We start from the raw sequence: 23,729 nt of genomic DNA on the forward strand, positions 1-23,729 counted from the left end.
GTCACCTAGAAGGGAGACAAAATGTTTGTATGAAAACCAGTCAGCTCGGTGAAACAACCAACAACTCCAACTGCAACCCGAGCTACAGATCTTCGCCAAAACATTAAATACCTGACCTGATATCAGATGATGCCTTTGTCTAACTGTGGTGGGTTCTCCTGACTGATGACTTTGAGAGATGGTTGAATCACATCCAGTGTGTTTGCTGTGTAAGCTCCTACCACAGCCTGTAACATTGACACAACGTGGTGCCTTACAATAACACATCCAGCCCCTTGATTGAGCATTGCTGGTAAAAAGTGACCATGGCTTAGCATTCTATCTGAACTAAAAGGCAAAGAAACGCAGAGGTGCCATGAGTCTGTAAATTATGAACAGGGTCATAGAATCACAGAATCCCTACAGTGTGGAAGCAGGCCATTTGGCCCACTGTGTTCATCGTGATCCTCCAAGTACTTACCCCTTACCCTATCCCTATAACCCTACATTTCCCATGGCCAATCCACGTAGCCTGCACATACCTGGAAGCTATGGGAATTTAGCATGGCTAAACCACCTTAACTGCACATCTTTCGACTGGCAATGTAAAAGGTAAAGTCACCACAGTCCTATCAGACCATAGAGCTGCTCTCTCTTATTAGAGATAGGTGGTTTACCAGGCCATAGGCGAGGGGTAAGGTTGAGATGAAGAGCCCTTCATGGTAATGTCAGCTGATGCGGAAGTTGAACCCACACTGTTGGTGTCGCTCTGCACCATAAACTAGCTGTCTAGCCAGCTGACCAAGTAAAGCAAGGCAAAAATGCTGAGAGCCTCCAATTAGCAGCAAAGTGAGTGATTATTAAGAAAGCTCTGAGAGCACGTTGTTGTTATACATGAGATGGATGCTTGTTCTTGTATGCCCATCAGCCTGCTAGCTGCATTGCAATATAAGGTGATGGTGCGTTCCAAAGGGCAGTATTGATGTGATGAGCTACATTCTAAGTGAGTCAGGAATTTGTGATGTTGATAGGGTGAGGCTGCTGCAATGTTCCATGGATAGAGGGTGCAGACAGGCACTCCCCATGGAACATTCCCTGAGATGTTGGAGGCTGCTGGACTGGTCAATGCCCAAAAAAAAGATGCTGACAAGATGCCAGCTCCCTGCTCAGATTTTTACGTTGCCAATTGGCACCAACCAGTTTCTCCCCGCTGTCTCAGAAGACTATAAGACCATCAGAAGCAGGAAGAGGGGTAGTCCATTTGGCCCTTTGAGCCTGCTGTGCCAGTCAATAGGATCATAGCTGATCAGGAAAATAGCAACCTGCATATAAATGAGCCGAGATTAGATAATAATGAGACATTAATACATGTATGTTGGATCCTCACTGGTCACTAACAAGATTATCATCTAGCCATTGAAACCTGATGAGGAAAATTGGACGTTTATCAAAGTTTAGAATCTCATTTTTTTCCATTCTGTTTATTCACCACTGCCAATGCTGCTTGAGGGCTAGAAAAATTCTGTTCCTAAGTTTTATCAATGAAACGCGATTGGAATCCTTCCATAGGTTCAACAATGTGACTGATCACAGATTTTCTATTTTGAATTTAATTCTTTGAAGTGAAGTTCTGAAAATTATCCTTTGGCTCTCTAAAAAATGTTCAGGTGAATTGTTTTCAGCCCTGATCACTAACGCTCTGATGTTACTTTCACTGTTCCATGAAATCTGCACTCTTATTTACCACTGATGTATCACAATATCCAGTTCTCTCAAATGCTGAACTCCATATCACATAATCAACAGTGTAATAATTTTGGATATGGCACATTGATTTGCACTTAGTTTATGCATAAAATAAGAACAAACAACCTGGCAGTTCTGAAGAAGGGTCACTGGACATTAGCTCTGTAATCTCTGCACAGATGCTGAGTTTCTTCAGCTATTTTAATCTTTGTTTCAGATTTCCAGCATCCAAGTTCTTCACTTGATTTAAGAAAACAACCTTTCTTGTTTTATTTTTGACATCAGTATAAACATCGAAATGTGTCCTTAGAAGATATAATTTTCTTTTTGAATAGTTTGTTTTGAGCATAATAATTTTCACAACAACTTTTGCGAGTGTTATGCCATTCTCTGCATTTAAACTTATTCATGTTTTGGTAGAGATATCCCTGAACATGGAAAAAAAGGAAGTCTAAAATAACCTGTGCATAAAATGAAACAAAATACTGGTTTACTTAATAAATCAAACAGGTGCTGGAATCTTTTAATTTTTCAGCATTATTAAAGCAATTCTTTTCACCGTCTATCATGCTTTTTGACAAAGAAAATAGTTTGATGCTGAAACAAATAAATTTCACATATGATACACTACATGTTTCTAAATTATCCACAATTGATTAACTTGAAGAGATAAATAATAAATGCATTGTACAGTACCACAGTAATGGGTACTATTGTTGTTAAGTAGTTCAAACTAATAGTAGCAACAGGCTGGATTAGTGATTTTAATTGATGAGGTTAATATTGCAGTTTTAATTAGCCTTATGCTATTTTCTGATCCTTCAAGCCATCTATTTCCAGAGTGCCCAAATGTGTAGACTAAAAGCAACATACAACTTCCAAGACTGACAATCTGTACCTTAAAGTTCAAGTTCTTAAGGAGTTGATCCTGATTTGTGAACATCTGTCTTACGAATGCTGATAGTTACAAATGTGATCCCATACAGGGAGGTATTAATATTAATTTTAAAGATCCGACAAATGACCATTTCATGTACTTATGAACAGCTATTTGAGACTGTCCTGCATTGTGCACCGGCTTGCGTACAAATCAACTTGTGAATGGACTCAAGAATGGATCCCAACCATAAGTCCAGGACAGCCTGAATTTGCATTTACTATCTGTTCTCACTTTGCCTTGTTTTGGATTTTGTGATCTTGGCTACTTGAAAAAGGAAGATTTTCCTGGGGTGCCTTACCGGTGGATAAATCCTGCTAATATCTGTGACAATGGATCTGTGTAAATTAATGAGAGCACCAATTTAAAATTTATTTGAAGCTCTTAAGACACTTGGATGGTGAAAATTAAAACAAGGTTAATTACTCCATTGCATAATCAACCATATTTATCTCGTACAAACATTTGAATATATGCAATATTTGAAATAAATCTGCCAGCCAATTTTTGTGCCAATAAACACAGTTTGTTTCAATTGTGGATCCTATATGACTATGATCTATCTATAAGTATGACATAGATATGAGCGTTGGATCTGCCTAAAGGGTAACTTTAAGTACCTAAACCTCCCTGCTGTACTCACTAAAATATTGCTCACACATATCTCCAGGACAGAAATCCCAAATAATACAGATATTCAAGTACGCAAACTGGTCGTGAATTGTCACCTAAGTGCTGGTCATTGACAAAATCTAACCATGATTTGGATGAAAAGAGCTGAATTTGAAAAATATAACTGTAATCATTTTGATCCATTGCAAAACTTTTATTTGGGGTAACTCCCATCGGAAAAAAGTACAAAAGTGTTCACTCCAGGTGCTGTGTGTTTTATGACAGTTATTTCACAGCAATATAATCTACATTCCTAATCAATTCCAGTCCTAGAACTTTGGCCCAATTTTTTTTATTTAACTCATTAGCAAAGTCCTCAAAGCATTTTACTGTTTCTGATTATATAAAGAAGTTGCACAAATACACAATAATAATAATAAAACAAGTGGAAAAAACTGCTTTATTATTCAGTACATCCTTTACTGGAGTATTTCAGGTGTTTAAGTGCTGACAGATTTCCAGTCTCGATCTTGCACCATTTGCAGGGGAACAATTCTGCAATTTATTTTGTGCTCGAAGTAGTGAACTATTATAGCAAAAGAATAATATAAACAAAAGGAAAAATAATTTATCAAAGCTGTAATAGACCACAAGACTACATTATATATGTAAATGAAAATGTAGTCATTAATCTATCCTGTTGTGAATTCAAGCTGTAGCCCACAATTTACAGGATGTCATAATTGGGCAAAAAAATTAACCAAATATACAACCAAATTTGCCATTAAAACTCTACATGTGAAGATCAATTAAATATATACAAGCTCTACAAAACCATGCCAAAACATGATTGATTTTCACATCATTTCCTATTGAAAGTGCTTCCAGAACTATATTATGCAGAAAGCTCTAACATATGTACAAAACGGTTTTGCTTAAAAAAATGTTTCTATCATGCATCATTCCTATATTTTGTTATAACATTAAAATCCCCATTGGGAAAATATAATAGTATTGCCAGTGAGAATAATGCAAGCCATCTAGGAGAAACAGTGAGAGAGCTATTTATTATGGAATATGTAAAATAATGATCAAAGCTAGAAAGATGAGCAAAGCAGCATCTGTGCCAAAGTGAACATGGGAGTCCACAAGCAAAGAAATCTTTTTTCATGTTGCAGAAGTTAGGGTGTATCTGACAATGATTGGGCTCTCATAATATGGAGATATGGCACATGATTCTTTATATGTGATGTTACTTGTAGAGTCATAGACACATAGAGCCATTGAGTTATAGAGCATCGAGACAGACACTTCGGTCCAACTCATCCATGCCGACCAGATATTCTAAATTAATCTAGTCCCATTTGCCAGCATTTGGCCCATATCCCTCTAAACACTTCCTATTCATATAACCATTTGAAATCACAAGCTTTCGGAGTGCTGTTCCTTCATCAGGTGAAGTCAGGCTTTGCTTGATGAAGGGACAACGCTCCAAAAGCTTGTGATTTCAAATAAACCTGTTCTACTATAACCTGGTGTCATGTGACCTCTGACCTTGAATATTTTTAAGGCAGCCTTTGATAGATTTAAATGAACGTGAAAGTCAAAGGGTTACAAGGAAGTAGAGTTTGAGACGAACAGCTATGCTCTCATCAAATGGTGGAACAGGCTCATGGGGTCAAATGGCTTATTCCTGCTCTTAATTCTAATGTTTGTAAGACACAATTTAATCTCATGAAACTTTGGTAAATGATTAATGCTCTTAATGTAGGACATGACAAAAAATGGAAACAGTGCAAAAAAATGAGATACATTAGTAATTGTTAAGTGATATTAGGTTTGCCTGTTAACTACAGAAGCAAGGGAGAACGATGGGAAGATTTCTGAGGCCGTCCCAAAGAATGTGTTTTAGAAGGAAACAATGTGATAATTCTTGATTTCAAAAATCAAATTGCTGAGGTAACATTGTCGTGTTGAGTACTAGGAGAATAAAGTTTGTGACATGAAGTGAAGGTTTCATCTACATTCAATTCTTGCTCCATTCAGTTCCTGATCTGGTCTAACACTAATGGAGTTCCCAGTGTCAGTGAAGATTCAGGTGCAGTCAAACCTGAAATTCTCTATTCATTAACAATGGGAAGATGGCTCAGGAAAGTGACAGGATGACTGCCTGCTGTCTCATCAACAAAGTTAAGATGAGTCAAAGTTGAAGAATAATTTAGAACGGAAATACTTGTCAAAGAAACATATATAACTGACAAATTATTGTGCACAGAGAAAAAATGAAAGCTACAGAAATTGTTCATTAAAAGATAATGAACAAAATATTCACCTAAATTTGACTGCAGTGCAGGCCCCAGTGGATTGTCAGAAAGCAGCAGGCAATCCAATGTGTCAATTCTAGAAGCCTCCAGACAATTGTTATCAGCTAGTGATCTACCGCACTTGGGTTTCCATCGGGATTCAAGAGGTTCTGACAAATCATTGGGCCCTATTACCTCAATCCCAACAGGCCGAATGAGTTGGTGACCACTCCAGTTGGTCAGATCAGGGCAAGAACAATGGAAAAGACCTGGGAACATAAGTAGTGTGGGCTCAGCAGGCCCAGAGGCAAGCTGCAGCTTGGTGGAAGGTGGCGTTGCTGAGGGTACGTTACGTGTCTCTTGGGAGATAGCCCTTAATTGCTAAGGGGGCCCTCAGGCGGTCACAGAGTGATCAATCAGGAAGCCAGCAGCAGTAGACATGACCCTTGGGCATGGTCTTCAATGAGCCATTTAAGGTCCTCAATTGACTTTTGTTTGGCAAGACCTCCCTCATCTTTCCTCCCTTCTAACTTAATTCACAGGAATTCAGGAAGGCACATACCCTCCAACTCTGCCTTCAATTCCAATTTGATGGCTTACTTGCCTTCCAGTTCCCTCAAGCACCAGATTAAGTTGATATGAAAAATGTGTTTGTTGAGTTAGCCTGGTCCAATGGCTAAAATTCTCTGGCTTTCTTTCAACTACACAAAAACTATTCCAGATTGAACGTTTGTATGCGTGATGCTCTGTAATTAAGAATCATATTTTCACAATGATGAAGTGGTGTCATCATTGCATGCTAAAGAAAAGCTTTCATTAACTTACTTCAACTCTGGGCATTGATTTTAGCCAATACTGCTCTTTGATTTCAAGTTTAAGGGTTTCTAAATGAATTCAGATTCTCAATGGCAAAGCTCTCAATAAGGTAGCTCAGTGGTTAGCACAGCTGCCTCACAGTGCCAGGGACCTGGGTTCAATTCCACCCTCGGGCGACTGTCTGTGTGGGGTTTGCACATTCTCCCTGTGTCTGTGTGGGTTTCCCCTGGGTGCTCCGGTTTCCTCCCACAGTCCAAATATGTGCAGGCTAGGTGGATTGGCCATGCTAAATTGCCCACGGTGTTCAGGAATGTGTAGATTAGGTGGGATATGCGGGATGGGTCTGAATTGGATGCTTTGGGGGTCAATGTGAACTTTTTGGGCTGAAGGGCCTGTTTCCACACTGTAGGGATTTTATAATCCATAATCTTCTGTAAAAAATGCCAAATCATCATTGAAATCCCCATGGTTTACAAGAAACAAAAATAGAAATTGCTGGAAAAGCTCAGCAGGTCTGGCAGCATCTGTGAAGAGAAATCAGTTAACTTTTCAGTTCAAGTGACCCTTCCTCACAAATCTGCTCCATTACAAATTGGGACAATAGACTGTAAGAATAAATTTCTGTAATGTCACTGAAACAGTATTTTGTGATAGTACCTCAGCAGAAATCTTGCACAAAATAACTGCTCCTAGACTGCCTTGGCCAGCGGTTTCAGATCACGAAATTAAGTGATTAGAGTAAAGAGAATTTGTTCAGTGTATGTATGCCTCTGATCAGAACACTGCTGCCTCTTAATCACAGGTAGTGACGTGTATGAATAGTTGCGAACATTCAAGTAAACAAGTCCTCAAGGGATATAAAAAGGAAGACTCCAAATATTGTTCTGTGTTAATACAAACTCATTTTTGATAGAGGAAGGTGTATCGTAGATGAGGAACAGGCTGGAATAATTTGTACACTACACACATTCAAGGTGTACAAAACTGAAGTATTACTTTACGATTCTGAGCAGAGAATTATTTTAAGAGGATAGAACAAGACAAAATGTGTTTTATAGCATATGAGTAAACTGGAGTTACCACTGAACAATCCTCCACACATTTTGTAATCTCTTGACTAACATTCTACTCTAACATACAAAATACTTAATTACGATAGTGCATTATGAGGGATGCTGTGTTACACCTCGTTCCTTATTTTCACCTCAGAAATAGAACAATATAATTAAAATAAATAGATAATACCCATTTTTGCACCATGTACAACAAAATGGACTGGCACTTGCTGGACTGGGTCATCTTGTAGCTTACACTGCTAGTTTGTTTTCGGCTCTCTGCAGCTTAAAAATGTTTACACTATAACTTGCTGGAAACTAAAGGTGACAGTGTGACAAAAGCAAATGGACAAGTAGGTCCTTAGTCAAGTTAGTGAAATATAGGACCAACAGTCCATCTCGACAACCAGTTAGATGCAAGACCAGAAAAGGAACAAACGAATGATGGAGAAGGAAAATGTATTAGAATCAAATAAGATACAATAGAAGAAATAAAAAAATGAAAATTTAAATTCGATTAAGATATAGAGAGAACTGACATGAAGGAAAAGTAGCTTTTTAAAAAAAAAATGTTTAAGATCTTTTCCTAATAATTTGGTATAAGGAGGAATTTGATTGAATGCTTTAATCTCTTTCTGGTTGATTTAGCATTACACTTACAGTTATCACATGGTTAAAAAGGTGCTTTTGTTGTTCTGTTCCAATCACAACTTTTCATGGCAAATTTAATGTGTAATTATTGTGCATACATAGCAAGGTTTTAGTAATAACAGAGGTTAAGGGAGCAGTGTAAATTAAGCTACAGGTCTGGAGAATCACAACTCACAATAAAATCTCTTATTTCTCTAAACCTGGCGGCCAATTGGCAAAATAATAACAGCATGTGTTGCTACCAAACTATTACTTTTCCAGCGAGATCCGGCCCAATATCTTTATTAGTCTAAGGTGGACAGAGCATTCAACTTTATTTAGACTATAATTTCCATACTGTTTCAGTAAAAGTCATATTGTACATCTCACATACTTCAAGTCTAAGGATGCTAGGTTGTTTTACTTGTGTTTTCTGTTTTTAATAAAACAAATTTGTAGAAGTATTTTGTGACCTTTCTTTGACTACAGAGAAGCAGGACTTTAACCTTTGCTGAAGCCTAGGGCTGTTTAATGCAGAGCATTAGGGAAAAAGCCATATTTTTTTCCCTTTTAAGCTTTGTTAGTGTGCTTAGGAAAACAAACACCCTTCTGAAAAATTTAAATTTATGCATAAATGATTTAAAAAGTCAAAAATAAAACAATCTTTTAGAAAATATAATAAGTGTGAGATATGTAATACATGTGTAAATAAAAGATAGTAAAATAAAAAAAAAAATCTGTTCTGGAAGCTTGTCTCCACATGCAATGTTACCTGTTTCAGTAGTTTGCTGTTTTTAATGTTCAGATTACCATCTATTTATTCCACATCCACAATGAAAAGAAGCAGGTGGCTGGGATGCCCAACAGACACAATTCCCATTGTTCCTGGCCTTAGCTTTGAAAGTACAATTTAATAAAATTGGTTGTGAAAACTCATCTCTTTTTTATTTTCAAGTTTGAGGAAAGAAAATTACCAGATCAGCTGAAGTGAAAGAAGAGTTCGATAAAGCAACATATGACCATCCATATAAAACTTGATTCCCTTTCCTTTTTCAGGAGTAGGTTATGATGTGGCCAAGGTGGGATTGACGGTACCTTGATTCCCTGGATATTTCACTTCAATGGCATAACTTACACAGCTTTTGGGTTTTACATTTTTGCCTCCCTCAGATGCTGGCTTTATGTGCAAAGAGAAACCAAAGGTGAACATTGTGCTTCTCTCAACTGGGAGAGGTAAGGATGTAGAGTCTGAATTCAACAGAAAAGCGTCATTCAGTATCAAAGTTTTAAGAATTGGTTCAAATCAAAACAAAGACATATCGGAGCATCCATCCCCCATGTGGTTCCTTTCTCTGATCTCAACCCTCCGTGTAAATGGAAGACAGCTGGCTGGGACAACGGTCGATTGCATTAATCTGGAGAAAGCTACTGTCCTCAGGACAATTGCGTACAGAGTCACCAAAAATCCCAGGGGAAGTTGCTTGAAAGTCATAAGCTGTAAATTTAAAAAGAAAATTGTTAATGTTTTGTATCGAATAACAGCATGCTAATTCCAAATTAAACCAAGGATCTTCAGCTTCAAGTAAATCCCAGCATAGATATTAGTCAGGAGGTTTGGTAAAATTAAAAATGTCAAATAGGCCCCAAAACACAAGAAGTTGGATTTTCATGCCTTCATCTATGTTGAAATAGAGGTGGGGTAGTGAAAACCCACCGTAGGTCAGACCCAATTCTCTGATCCCTGCCCCCATTCCCATCACCGACAAATGTTAAACAACGTCGGATAATGGTGCAAATAGCAAAGCCATATATAACAGTCTCAACCTTGCCAGGTCCATAGCAGAGGAGATATTCTGACACCTCATAATTCAGATGGAGTCAGTTTGGCTTCTGAAGGTGATTGACACCAGCTCAGAGACGACATGAACCATGCGGAGGCGGTCCCTATTTTGGAGTCAGGAACTATTTGAAAGATAAGTTCAAAAGGGGTTGTCTACTTCATGTGTCATAATGAAATGCTGAATGAAAAGTTAAGTACATTTTTAATGCAACGATTGATAAAATGGCTTTCTTCTTAAAAGGAAGTGACTGCTAAATCAAGTCTTCAGCAACATGAGAGTACCTTATACATTTGATAAATTGCTCTTCTGCATTGAATGTCAGATTTTATTCAGATTTGACTGTTAGTAATTGTCCCCTGCAATTTAATCTTTTCATTGAGTGACAGCTTAGAAATCTGTTTCCCTGTTTCAAAGCCCGAATAGATGGCTGAGATATTTCAATGATTTCAGAGGCTTTAATATATTCAGCTCTTGATATTTTGTTGACACAGTTGTGCAATGGAATCTCATTATGAGTACTTGGTTGAATTTCAAACCTGAAAATAGTTTCAGCTCAGTGAAAAGTGATGATACAATTGAAAGGGAATTCAGAATTTATTTTGACATGTTTATGACTACAAAAATAGCATAACACATTTGAACAGTTGTTTTCGAATGACTGATCATTTATTTGAAGTTTTGTGAGGATTTCAAAGACTTCCCTGATGTTATTCTAGGGCCAAGGAATTCAGAACATAGTGGATGAATGGGCAAGGGACACTGATGGGATATGGGTTGGGTGGTGAGATGTGGAGAATAGGGGAGTGTGCTGGACGGTGATGGAAGTAAGAAAATAAGAGTTAAGAGGCTTTATATTAATTTATAAAACAGAGCTAGAGTCCCAGTAAATGAAGGTGCACCTTCCAATTAACCCAATTTGGAACCTTTATTCCATTCTCAGGCCTCTTTCTGGAGGAAACAGCCTTGACTTCAGATTGTATATGCCAACACACCAGGCAAATAGTAGACAATGCAGACCAAGGGGCACGTTTGTGTCATCAGTAATTGGTCGAAGTCATAACTCCCACTTTGAAGATGAAAATCCAGCCCCAGATCCACACTTTGACACCTTCTAATCTTCCTGGCTCCCAGTGTGGGGTGAAGGCAGGGAAATCCAATGTCAGAGCTATGGCCCCAGCACTCCTCGTCACCACTGATCTGTAGCAGTCTCAGCACAGTGATTACACCTGGTGTAGGATTGATGCCCAGTATCATGTTTTATTGTTTCAAGCTCCAAGAAATATAAAGAGGTAAGCTTTCAGTTGTCTTCAAAAGTTGTTCCTTGCTGGTCTTGTTTACAAGCAACACTATTTTTCTTGCATTCCTCCCACCACCATCACTCTCTCCAGCTCAGGTGAGTGTGCAAACTTTCTCCTGCTCTGTACAGGTGATCCTGCCCTGACCATGGCTATCCCAGTACTTCTGGTCTTTAAAACTGTTTGCTTCTGCATGTTCAGTGATACAGTACCACATTGAGCTCAGAAATTTTGCCAATTAAATGCAACTATCTACAATTTCAGTTGGTGTGCATCAACGCTTTGCTAGTTTCTAGCAACCTATTGTAAATCTGTAAGGCACAGAACCATGGAACAATTCTTATTTTAAAAATAGCTAGCTAGAAATTAAAATTTAAAATTTTTTTAAAATAATACTGAAAATTGCGACAATCGGAAATAAAACAGAAAGTGCTTAAAATATATAATAGGTCAGTTAGCACTGGAAAAACCAAAAGATAATTTAATACCTAGGATGGATATCCTTGGTTAGAACTGGAGAATAGAAGATATGCATTTTCCTTTAGCAGCCTGGACAACAAACAAGCCTAGAAAACGAAGAATACTGCTTTCTGTTGTACATTTTTTGGTTATTATTACAAGACAGAAACAGGTCATTTATCCAACAAGTCTATTCTTGTTTTTATACTCCATACAAATCTCCTCCCATTTCATTTTCCTCATCTGAGCTTTTCAGCATATCTTTCGATTCCCCTTTCTCACATGTACATATCTAGTTTCTTTTTGAATTCACCCAGAGTCTTTCAGATGAAATGTTGAACTGAGGTACCATCAGTCTGGTTGGATGGATGCAAAATATCCCATGGCACTATTTTGAAGAAGAGCAGGGGATTTATTCCATTGAGCTGGCCAATATTCATCTCTCAATCAACACCATACAACACAGATTAGCACATTGTTGTTTGTGGGAGTTAGCTGAGATCAAATTCGCAGCTGTATTTTCTACATTACCTCAGTAACTGAACTTCAAAAAATGCTTCATTGTCTCAAAAACACTTTGAGACAACCACTGGTTACGAAAATACCTTTACGAGTGCAATAATTTCTTCTGCTGTTCTAAAAAGGTGGCACGGTTGCTCAGGCAGCTCACTGCTGCCTCACAATACCAGGTACCTATGTTCGATTTAACCCTCAGGTGACTGTCTGTGTGGAGTTTGCATGTTCTCCCCGTGTCTGCATGGATTTCCTCCAGGTGCTAAATTGCCCATAGTGTCCAGGGATGTGTAGGTTAAATGGATTAGCTATGGGAAATGTAGGGTTACAGCGAATTGGTAAGGAGTGCATCTGGGTGGCTAGCTCTTAGGAGGGTTGGTGTGGACTCGATGGTCTGAATGGCCTACTTCCACACTCTTAAGGATTCAATGATAAGATCCTTGCTTCAACTACTTTCTGTGTTTGCAAGTTTCACATTCTAACTTGGACATTCTCTGAGTATAGCAATTTCTCCTTATTTCATAATTGGAGACATTCAGTAGTTCCTATGTTCTATTTTGAATTTAGTGCCCCTAGTTTTGAAGCACCCACAAACAGAAACATCCTCTCCTCATCAGTGCTGTCCAGTCCACACGTTATTTTTGAAGAGCTCTACCAGACCATCTCACTTTGTTAAAGAAACACCAGTGAGAATCCCATTTCAATGTTCAACACTTGGTCTTTTTGCTCTTGACAATAGGAAACTACTCACTGCCCAACTGATTCTTCCAACTTTCTCACCAATACCCTTGGCATCCAGGGGCTGGGAAGAATCTGAATGTAATTTCTCGGGTTTAGTTAGGTCTGATACTTTGATGTGTGTTCCCCAATGTTTCCACACCCTTTTTATGGTATGGTTGAGAACTATGCACAATTTTCTAAGTGTGGCTGAGCATAGGCCTTTGTAAGTTTATCCAACCTCACTACTTCTCTATTGAATACCTGTTGAAAACAAATCCCATGATTTAAAGCATTTTTGTTTGCTTTGGTAACTCCTGACACTGTTTTTAGTGATTTTTACACAGGATAGTCCAGGCCCCTTTGCCCTTCTTCTTCATTTCTTTTACTTTATAGCTGCTGAAGATTTAATTGTTGCTTCTCTTCTGTTGTGTGGTTTTATGCCAACTTCTAAGAGTTTGGGTTCAAGACAGATTGGGGGAGGACAAGGCAAAGTCAAGAACTGTCTTCACGCTGAGACTTCTTGAGAATTCAGTTTTTTGTATGTTAATAGTAGTTACCAATATACATGATAATCTGAGATTTACCAGGCTCTAATCTTATTACAACATTGTTCGCAGACTATTCCCTTAATTCTATTTATCTTCCATCTCACTTCCCTCTTCCACTCTAACTCCACTCACAGTGTACTATTTATGTCCAGTGGGGTGCAGCTTTGTAACATGATCACAAATTTCCTCCAGGGTCCCAAAGCCCTCACAGAACAGCTCCTGCTTGTTCCAAACAAAGTGTATCAACTCTAGGCCTGAAACGTCAGCCTTCCTGCTCCTCTGATGCTGCTTGGCCTGCTGTGTTCATCCAGCTCTACACCTTGTTATCTCAACTCAGATTAATCTGTGTTAAAGTTCCTTTTCTATGTAATTGCCCAGTCTGCATATTTTCAAATGTCTTTTTCTTATGTGTTATGGTATAGTTTGACCAGTGCAGTTTCCATGAGATGCAATATGCAGTACCATATTCCCACAGGAGCCTACATGCAACAGAATTCATTGATCGCTTTCATCTGGAAAATACACTGCAGTGAAACATCACATACATGTCACACGGACTTCGGCCAGGTTAGTCATATTGCCTGGAAATCCACTGCTCAGTCACTACAACTCAATTTTACTCTCCTTTGACCATTCGGAGGTCAGCTTTTTGTTCACCCTTTTTGATTGTTCCTTCTCTGGCTCGGTGTCTATTTTGCACACATCTACCTGAGTTACAATGGGATTAGTTTTGACTTTAAGAGTGTAGTCTTTCTAATTGCCTCTTTTGGTACCCTGACATTGAATCCGAATGCTTCATATTGACAGCCACTAATTTCGGTGAAAAAAAGTGAAATGTCCTTGTGAAACAATGATAACATGATCTGGCAGCATCTGTGGAGAGAAAGCAGAGTTAACATTTTGAACTCAATGACCTTTCTTCAGACCTGCTGAGTTTCTGCAGCAATTTCTGTTTTTGTTTCAGGATCTTCAGCACTTGCAGTTCATTGTTTTATTATATTGACAACCTGATACTGGGCTGTCAACTTAAAAAGCTGACTTTTAGCGTGTGTGCTGAAGCTGCCATTGGTAAAGTATTGCATTAGGAATCTCCAGCTAATACCTCGAAGAATAATTTCCATTTAGTTGCCACTGACTGATTCTCTCTCCAATGCCGAAGTGAGCATCAGGGTACTTTACAAACACTAACCCCTCTGATCCCTGCACAACCTTTATTTAATAGCTGAGAGTACTTGCATATACACGATGAGTTGAATAGCTTCCTCTGTACATTTCTATGATTCTCATGCACATGTACAGGTATCAGAGAATTTGTCCACAGGAGCTCACATTCCCTCCCCCTATTTATTCCTTGCCATGTGATGTGAATTATGGCGTTACACTCTGAGCGTTCGAGTTCAAAAAGAGCTTGAACACTTTAACTCTTTGAATCATAGAATTAAGGAGCATTCTCCTACACTTAGAAGTTAACAATAGCAAGTAAAAATCCATAGTACCCAGGTACATGACTTTACTGAAACTCAATGGATAGTAATCCTTGTTTTCAGGTGTAACTATGGCTAGCTATAGTTGGCAAACAAACAGAAGTTAGTTTATTTTTAAATTTTAGTAGCTTTTCCTCCTGAATAGATTTTTGAATGATATGGAGTTGCTGCAGATTCAGCTCAATGAATTTCAGCCAGTAGTAAACCATCGATCTATATATTTACTTTTGTTAATATAAAAATGTAAGAATTCTGTAGGGCATCATTGCACTGTCTCAAAGGACCTATAAAATATTTACAGGTTTTTTTGGAACACATGCTAAAAAATTATATAAACTATATAGGTACCTATTACTTTTATAGCTTGCCCTGGGATATATTTGAGTCCAATAGGCCAGATGATAAATCATGCAGGATTTCACCAAAGAGCCTCAGCACTGAATCTCCCTTAGTCTGTGGCAGTTTTATAATGGTGTTAACATTCAAGCCTTCCACGTCCTCTTCAAGGACAGTTCACTCGAGATAAATGTTTGTGTATCACAAAAATAGAAAGCTAGGGTAGGATGTGAGATCATAGGAACATAAGAACTAGGAGCAGGAGTAGGCCATTCAGCCCTTTGGGCCTGCTTGCAATTTGATACGATCATGACCGATCTCATCTCGGCCTCAACTCCACTTTCCTGCCCACTCCCCATAACCCTTCAACCTATTGCTAATTAAAAACCTATCTATCCCCTCCATAAATTTACTCAATGTCCCAGACCCCACTGCGCCCTGGGGGAGAGTCAATTCCACAGATTCACGACTCTGAGAGAAATAATTCCTCCTCATCTCTGTCGACCTAAAATGTCACCTCTTCTTTACTTTGATAAAACCTTTAGTTGTCTCAGGACAGTGATTTGAAAGTAATTTGGGGATTTACATATACATATTAATCAATTAAAACTTAACTGGTTAAAGATTTAACAACATCTTAGTTTGTTTAATGCATCTTCACCACTTGTGTGACCCTTTGATCTTTTACCTATAAATTCTGTGTCCAATACTACCTCTCTCACTAACACCTGAAGAAGGAGAGAGGCTCCAAAAGCTTGTGTTTTCAAAGAAACCTGTTGGACTATAACCTGGTGTTGTGTGATTTCTGACCTCATCATTGTTGAGGTGATGGTGTAGTGGCCCTGTTACTGGATGAGAAATCCAGTCACACAGGTAATGTTCTAGGGACCTGGATATGAATCCCATCATGGTGGGATTCCAGTTGATTGAATTTGAATTCAATTAAATCTGAAATTAAAAGTCACTTTATAACATGAAACCATTGTCAATCATCATTAAAGCACATTAATACCCTTCAGGGAAGAAAAACTGCCATGAAAACCTGGTCTGGTCTACATGTGACTCCAGGCCCACAGCAATGAGACTGACTCTTAAATGACCTCCAGAATGGCTGAGCAAACCACTCAGTTGTATTAACCACTGAAGAAATCTCAAAAAAACAACACGTTCACGAAGGCAGTAGAAATGACAATAACAACCCTGTCGACCTTGCAAAGTCCTCATTACCAGCATCTGGAGGCTAGTGCCAAAATCGGCAAAGGCATACTTCCAGAATCACACCTTACAGACAATGTCACAGACACAACCGTCACCATCCCTGGGTATACCCTGTCCCACTGGCAGTACTGACCCAGCACAGTGGCATACACTGAGGAGGAAGTTTCCCTGGGAAGCCTCACATTGCCTCTGACCCCATGATATTTCATGACATCAGATCAAACATGAGCAAGAAAACCTTCCCTTGATTACAATGTACCATCTTGTCTCAGCTGAAGAATAAATTGGACTCCATGTTAAGCCCCCCCTTAGAGGAAGTACTGAAAATGACAGGGGCATATAATTTACTCTGGGTAGTGGATTTCAATGTCAATCACCAAAAGTGGCTCAGCAGCATGGCTGACTGAACTAGTCAAGTTGGAAAGGACATAACTGCTAGATTAGACGCAGGACGGGTGCTCAGGGAACCAACAAGAGGTTTAAAAAATTTGAGCTCATCCTCACTGATCAGAATTCTGCAGATGCATCTATCCGTCATTATGGTATCAGTAAGAATGACCACTGCACAGTCCTTGTGGAGACAAAGTCCCGTCTTCATATTGAGGATGCTCTCCATGATGTGGCATGGTGAAGCCACCAAACGGGACTACATGCATGCGAAAGTGCATAAGCAGCAAGCGATAAATGAAATTCCATAATGAGCAGATCAGATCTAAGCTGTGCAGTCCTGCCGTATCCAAATGTGAATGGTGATGGACAATTAAACAAATTCACTGGAAGAAGAGGGTCCACAAATATCCCTATTCTCATTGATGGGACAGCCCAGAACATCAGTGCAAGAGATAAGGCTGAAAAATTCATAACAATCTTTAGCCAGAAGTGCCAAGTGGACAATCCATTTCAGCCTCTTCCAGTGGTCCCCAGCATCACAGATACCAGTCTTCAGCAAATTCAAATCACTCCACGTGATATCAAGAAACGGTTGGAGGCACTCGATACTCTACAGGCTACAGGCCCTGACAACATTCTGGCAATAGTATTGAACACTTGTGCTCCAGAATGTGCTGTGGCCCCAGCCAAGTTGTATTAATACAGCTACAAAACTGGCATCTACCTGGCAATGCAGAAAATTCCTCAGATTTGTCCCATACTCAAAAAGCAGGAAAATTCCAACTCAGATAATTAACAGCCTATTCCTGCACTATTAACCTCTTGGGGTCAGAGGTAGGGAATTCTGCAGTGATAGCTCAGCTCCTGACTCCCCAGAGTGTGCCCCTGACTCCCCTGCGTCCACAGCCTACAAGGCACAAGTCAGGAGCATGATAGAATATTTCCCACTTGCCTGGATGGGTGCAGCTCTAACAACACTCAAGAAACCTGACACCATCCAGGACAAAACAGCCCATTTGATTGGCACCACATATGTAAACATTCACTCCTTTCATAACTGATGCATACTGGCAGCAGTGTGTACTACTTATAAGATGCTCTGCAGAAATTCACCAAAGATCCTCAGGCAGCACCTTCCAAACCCACGACCACTTCCATCTCGAAGGACAAGGGCAGCAGATATATGGGAACACCACCCCCTGCAAGTTCCCCTCCAAGCCACTCACCATCCTGACTAGGAAATATATTGCCATTCCTCCAGTACTGCTGGGTCAAAATGCTGAAATCCCTCTCGACTGGCATTGTGGATATACCTAGACTAATTGGACTTCAGCGCTTCAAGAAGACAGCTCAGCATCAACTTCTTAAGAGAAGCTAGGAAAGTGCAAAAAAATTCCAAGTTTCAATTTTAATCATTAGCCCAAACATCCACATTTGTCTAATTCTGACGTCTTAATCATTCCTCCCTTCTGATTATGTCTTTGGGTGCCTGGTCCCAAAGCTCTGAAATTCTCCTCTGGGAGCTCTCCATCTTGCTTTCCTTCTGGAAGATGCTCCTTAAACTTTGTCTCTGTGTCCAAGCTTTTGGACCCTCAATCCTAACACCTCCCTGTCTGTCTGTGTGTCAGGTCCTGTTCTATAATGCCTCTGTGAGCACTTTGAGGCAACCTATTGTATTAAAGATGCTACATAAATAATTGTTGCCGCTGGCTGAATTCAGTGATTGAGAGTAACTAATTACTCATACTTACCATTCTCGCTCACAGTTGACCTTCTGAGTTGTGCAGGTACATGGCAGTACAGGAATTGGAAGCTTACCAAATGTGGGACAAACAGTTCAAGTACATGCAGCAGTGTCTCTTAACTGTGGGCAATTATAGCTGCATGTACAATCCTACATGACCAAACAGTGCGCAATAAAGGCTTATTAAAGGATACATTGTTGATGTATGTAGGGTTTTTGATTACTTAACAACTGTTTTAGAAAAAGATATGTGTATATAGTACTGGTAAAGTTACAATTGAAAAAAAATCTATGACTTGTCTATCTCCAAATTTAAATCTCGTTCTGGTACTATTGAATCCTGATAAATGCATAACTAGTTTGCCGAGAAATGTTCTGCTTGAGTCAGGAATATGCTTCATTGGAATTTTTATCTAGTTCAGATAAAAAACAACCACTTGGCAAACCTTTGTACCACAATCCATTTAATCTTACAGCACTTGAGCCTAAACAAAACAGAATGCGATTAATAAATTACATTTAACACAGAGATCAGATTTCTGAAATATACTGGCATCTGAAGGCAGAATATTACAGTTGTTTAGTTTTTGCAGTGATGAACATAAAAGTAAAGTTGAATAAAACAGCATATTGAATAATTTTGTCCAAGAACGTATATGGTATAATTTATTAAATGGACTAAAATTCTATACAATGGGATTAAATTGGATCTGATTCAGCACATGAGATGGATTGCAGCTATTCTGAATTTAAGAACAGGTCTTAACCGAATGCCTGGTATGGGTCTTTTGACTTATCTCTGAGCCAGGAGACTTGGATAAAGTCCCACCTGTTCCAGAGGTCATTTAGGTCTGCAACCCATCACGTCCACACCAGTCAAAAACAATCACCTCACTAATTCTAATCTTATTTTCCAGCACTTTGCTCACAGCTTTGCATGTCTTGGTATTTCAAGTGTATATCTTTAATCCTTCTTAAAATGTGATGAGGGTTTCTTCCTCTCCCACCCATACAGGCAGTGGCTTCAAGATTCCCACCACCCTCTCGGTGAATTACAATTTCCTCACATCTTCTCTAACCTTTCCACCCCTTGCCTTAAATCTATGCCCCCCGGTCATTGACCCCTCCATCAAGGAGAAATATCTCTTCCTGTCTCCCCTGTCTGTGCTCCTCATAACTTTATAAATCTCAATCATGTCCCCTCTCAATCTCCTGTGCTCTAAGGAAAATAATCCCAATCTATCCAATCTCTCCGCATAACTGAAACTCTCCAGCCCATGCAACATCCTGGTAAATCTCCCTCTGTACCCTCTCCAGTGCTATCACATTCCTCTTATAATGTGAATATCAGACCTGCAGGCAACGCTCCAGCTTTAGCCTAACCAACATTTTATACAGATCTCGCGCAATCTCCCTGTCCTTGAACTCACTGTCTCGGCTAATAAAGGCAAGTATCTCATATGCCTCCTTACCCACTTTATTCACCTGCCCTGCTACCTTAAGGGATCAGTGGTCATGCAAACCAAGGTCCCTTCGATCCTCAGTGCTTCCCAGGGTCCTACCTTTCATCATGTATTCCCTTGCCTTGTTTGTTCTGCGCAAGTGCACCATCTCGTATTTATCTGGATTGGATTTCATTTGCCACTGTTCAGCCCATCTGATTAGCTTGTCAATATTCTCCTGTAATTGAAGGCCATTCTCCTCCCACTTACCATTCTTTGTATCATATATGAACTTACTGATCAACCATTTTACATTCAGTCTAAATTATTTCCATAAACCACAAACATCATGGACCCCAACTTTGCTCTCTGTGGGGCCCCAATGGACAAGATTTCCAGTTGGAAAAACACCCCTCATCCATTACCTTCTGCTTCCTGCCACTCAGTCAATTGTGAATGCAATTTGCTAAATTTCTTTGGACTGCATGTGCTCTCACCTTTGCTATCAGTCTCCCATGTAAGACCTTATCAAAAGCTTTACTGAATTCCAAGTAGATAACATCAAAAGCATTTCCCCCATTTACACACCTGGTCACCTCTTTGAAAAATTCAAATTGGTCAGACATGACCTCCGCTGAACAGAACCACACTGACTGTTCCCCCTGCCTCTCCAAATACAGACTACCATATATACTCAAGTAAAAGTCAATCTCATGTAAAAGTCGACCCCCTATTTCTGGCCAAAAGATCTGGAATTTTCCTTTTATCTCTTGTAAAACTCGACCCTAGTTCTTCTCAGATAACAGATCAATGTTTGCATGTTAAGGTATCATCCTGTACATAAATGTTACAATGAGGGAATGAATTTTTTTTTTCATGCTATTATGTGTTTTGAAATTTCTTCACCATTTTGTGTAAAAATGCCCTCTTAAAAAAACAAAAAAGAAGCAGCATTTAAACTGAAAGTTATTCAAGTTGCAAAGAAGACAAATAACTGTATAGCAGCAGGAGAATTTTGTGTTTCAGAGAAACTTGTAAGAGACTGGAGAAAGATATTGAACCAACTTCAAACAATGCCAAGACAAAAGTGTGCCAACAGAGGTAAACCTAGCAAGTGGCCACAATTGGAGAAAAACGTTGCTGAGTGGGTACTTGAAAATTGTCAGAATGGAGAATGTGTTAGTCATGAAGCCATCTGAATCCATGCATGAAGTGACTCAAAGAAGGATGGAATTTCAGATTTTAAGGCGAGTGCTGAATGGTGCACAACGGTCATGAGAGGCATGACTTTGTACTTCGGCAGAGAACTAAGGTCGTACAAAAGCTGCCTGCTGAACTAGAAGACAAGATATCATAGAAATTACCATAATCTACTGTGTTTTCTTTCTGTATTCGTTTAAAGATTAATTAGGCGTCTGCTAATGATATGGTATCTTGGACTGCCCCATGAATTTCAGCCCCTCATATCCATGTAATAGTCGACCCCATAAATTTAGCCTTAAAAATCAGTCCAAAAAATTCGACTTTTACACGAATATATTCAGTGATTTTGCGCTTCAATAGTGTTCCAATAGTTTCCCTACCACTGACTGGCCTGTAGTTTCCTGGTTGACCCCTTACTCCCTTCTTGAATAACGGTACCACATTGACTGTCCTCCAGTCCTTCGGACCTCTATTGTGGCCAGAGAAGAATTGAAAATTTTAGCCAATGCCTTTGCTGTTTCACACTTGTTGTTTCATTCAACAGCCTGGGCTACATTTCATCTGGCCATTTATCGACTGTTAAGCCTGATAGATCACTGAGAAGCTCTTCCCTGTCTATGCTAATTTCTTTAAGTATATCACAGTTGCTCTCCCCGACTTTTATACTCTCTCTCACTAGTGAACACCAACATGAAGTATTCATTTAGAACTCTCCCTACATCCTCTGATTCCATGCACAACTTATCCCTGTGATCTTTAATGGCAAGGTGCCGGTGTTGCACAAGGGGCAAAGTCAGAAATCACACGACACCAGGTTACAGTCCAATAGGTTTATTTGAAATCACAAACTTTCAAAACACTGCTCCTTCATCAGGCAAATTCACTTAGCGAGTTGCTAAGTCACTTCACCTGACAAAGGAGCAGCGCTCCGAAAGCTTGTGATTTCAAATAAACCTGTTGGACTGTAACCTGGTGTCGTGTGACTTTGATATTTAATGGACCCTACTCATTCCCTCATTATTATTTTACCCTGAAGGTATATGTAAAACAATTTAGCAATTTCCTTTGTTTTACCTGCTAGTCCCCTTTTCATGCCTCCTTTTATCTCTCCTAATCTTTTTAAGTTCCCTCTTGCACATTCTATGCTCCTCTCGTGTTTCCTCTGTTATGAGTGATTAGAACCTGCCACAAGTCTTCATTTTTCTCTTTATGTAATACTGTATATCACAATACCTGTGTAACAACGTCTCTGAACAAAAACAAAACAAGCCCAATGTTTGTGTTCAGTAGCACTTCTTAACAGCTCCTGTAAAGCTGGGTAGAATCACATTCCACAGTATCTACCTATATAACAGCACAAAGAAAGCAACTTTCTGCTGAATAATGGATTGGATAAGTGAAATCAATTCCCTATTTACCTGCCATATATGTAGCTAATGAGGCAAAAGTTTAACTGGTCCATCTCAGAGCAAGTGAATGTATAAAAGAAGTCATCATTTGATTTAATCAGTGCAAAGCGATTTTCTGTACTACATACTAATGCTAATCTTAAGATTTTAAATGACTGTAGGCTACCTTTCTTGATTTAAATTATAATTACCCATAATCTGGGGGTCCTTTACCTTAATCCTAATTACTCTGTTGCTTTCTGCTTCTGAGCTTGCTAAATATTTAGCACCTTCTGTTTTAAGACTGACTGAGAGCCTATGTCATTGCTTTTTATCTCTCCATGTTCAAGTAAAACCTACCAGATGCTCACGGCGAGCGAGTCAGATCGAGAGACTTCTTAACACAATGGGTTTGAGCTGATGAGGAACACAGTGTCAGAACTGTGACAAATAATTTTCAATGTCTGATGTGATTTTCTTTGGACTGGGGTGGAACTCAAAAAAGATACTTATTAAAATGTGACAAAATAGAAATAGTCAAGCTGAAAGAGATTGGACGGAGGGTGGAAGGGTTGGGTTCAGCTGTGCAGATCAGTAAAATGTCATGAACAAGCACAGAAATGGATCAAAAAATACCAGTCACATTCTGGTCTCTATACTGGAGGACAAGGATGTTGAAGTTAAGTTCAAGTATACAGAGCTGTGGTAAGACCAGACCTGCTATAGGACATTACAGTCTCTCACCTACTGGGGGTGTGGGGCTGGGTGTAGAATTCTGCAGGTGACCTTCCTGCTGTTTTGTGGCTGACCCCCAACCGATTTGTAATTTTACAGCAGGGGTTGGGGCTGAGGGAAGGCTGGAGTCACAGAAACTGAGGAGATGAAGTGGCCAGTTATTGGTGGTCAGTGGGAGGAGGTCAGGGTTGGAAAAGTAAATCAGCAGGTCACTCAGCTCAGGTATTGGTCAAGAACAGGGCAGAAATCGGGGATACCTCGGCCACAGGCCCCTTTTCTGATTGGACACCCCTCCCCAAACCTCTCCCCCACACACCCCTTCCCTAGGCTCCCTT

At 39.5% G+C, this 23,729-nt stretch overlaps 1 protein-coding gene across 1 annotated transcript in view; it reads right to left on the minus strand.

Annotated features, from left to right (window-relative positions):
* Positions 1 to 8,768: 8,768 nt before the first annotated feature.
* The window catches only part of glis3 (GLIS family zinc finger 3), a 505,011-nt gene continuing 490,050 nt past the window's right edge, over positions 8,769 to 23,729 (minus strand). The window contains exon 10 of the mRNA XM_048619931.1: positions 8,769 to 9,573. Coding sequence (XP_048475888.1) covers positions 9,437 to 9,573 — 137 coding nt within the window. The 3' untranslated portion in view covers positions 8,769 to 9,436. The remainder of the gene's footprint in view (positions 9,574 to 23,729) is intronic.

Source organism: Rhincodon typus, chromosome 3, assembly GCF_021869965.1.
Source record: "Rhincodon typus isolate 14 chromosome 3, sRhiTyp1.1, whole genome shotgun sequence".
Classification (NCBI taxonomy): domain Eukaryota; kingdom Metazoa; phylum Chordata; class Chondrichthyes; order Orectolobiformes; family Rhincodontidae; genus Rhincodon; species Rhincodon typus.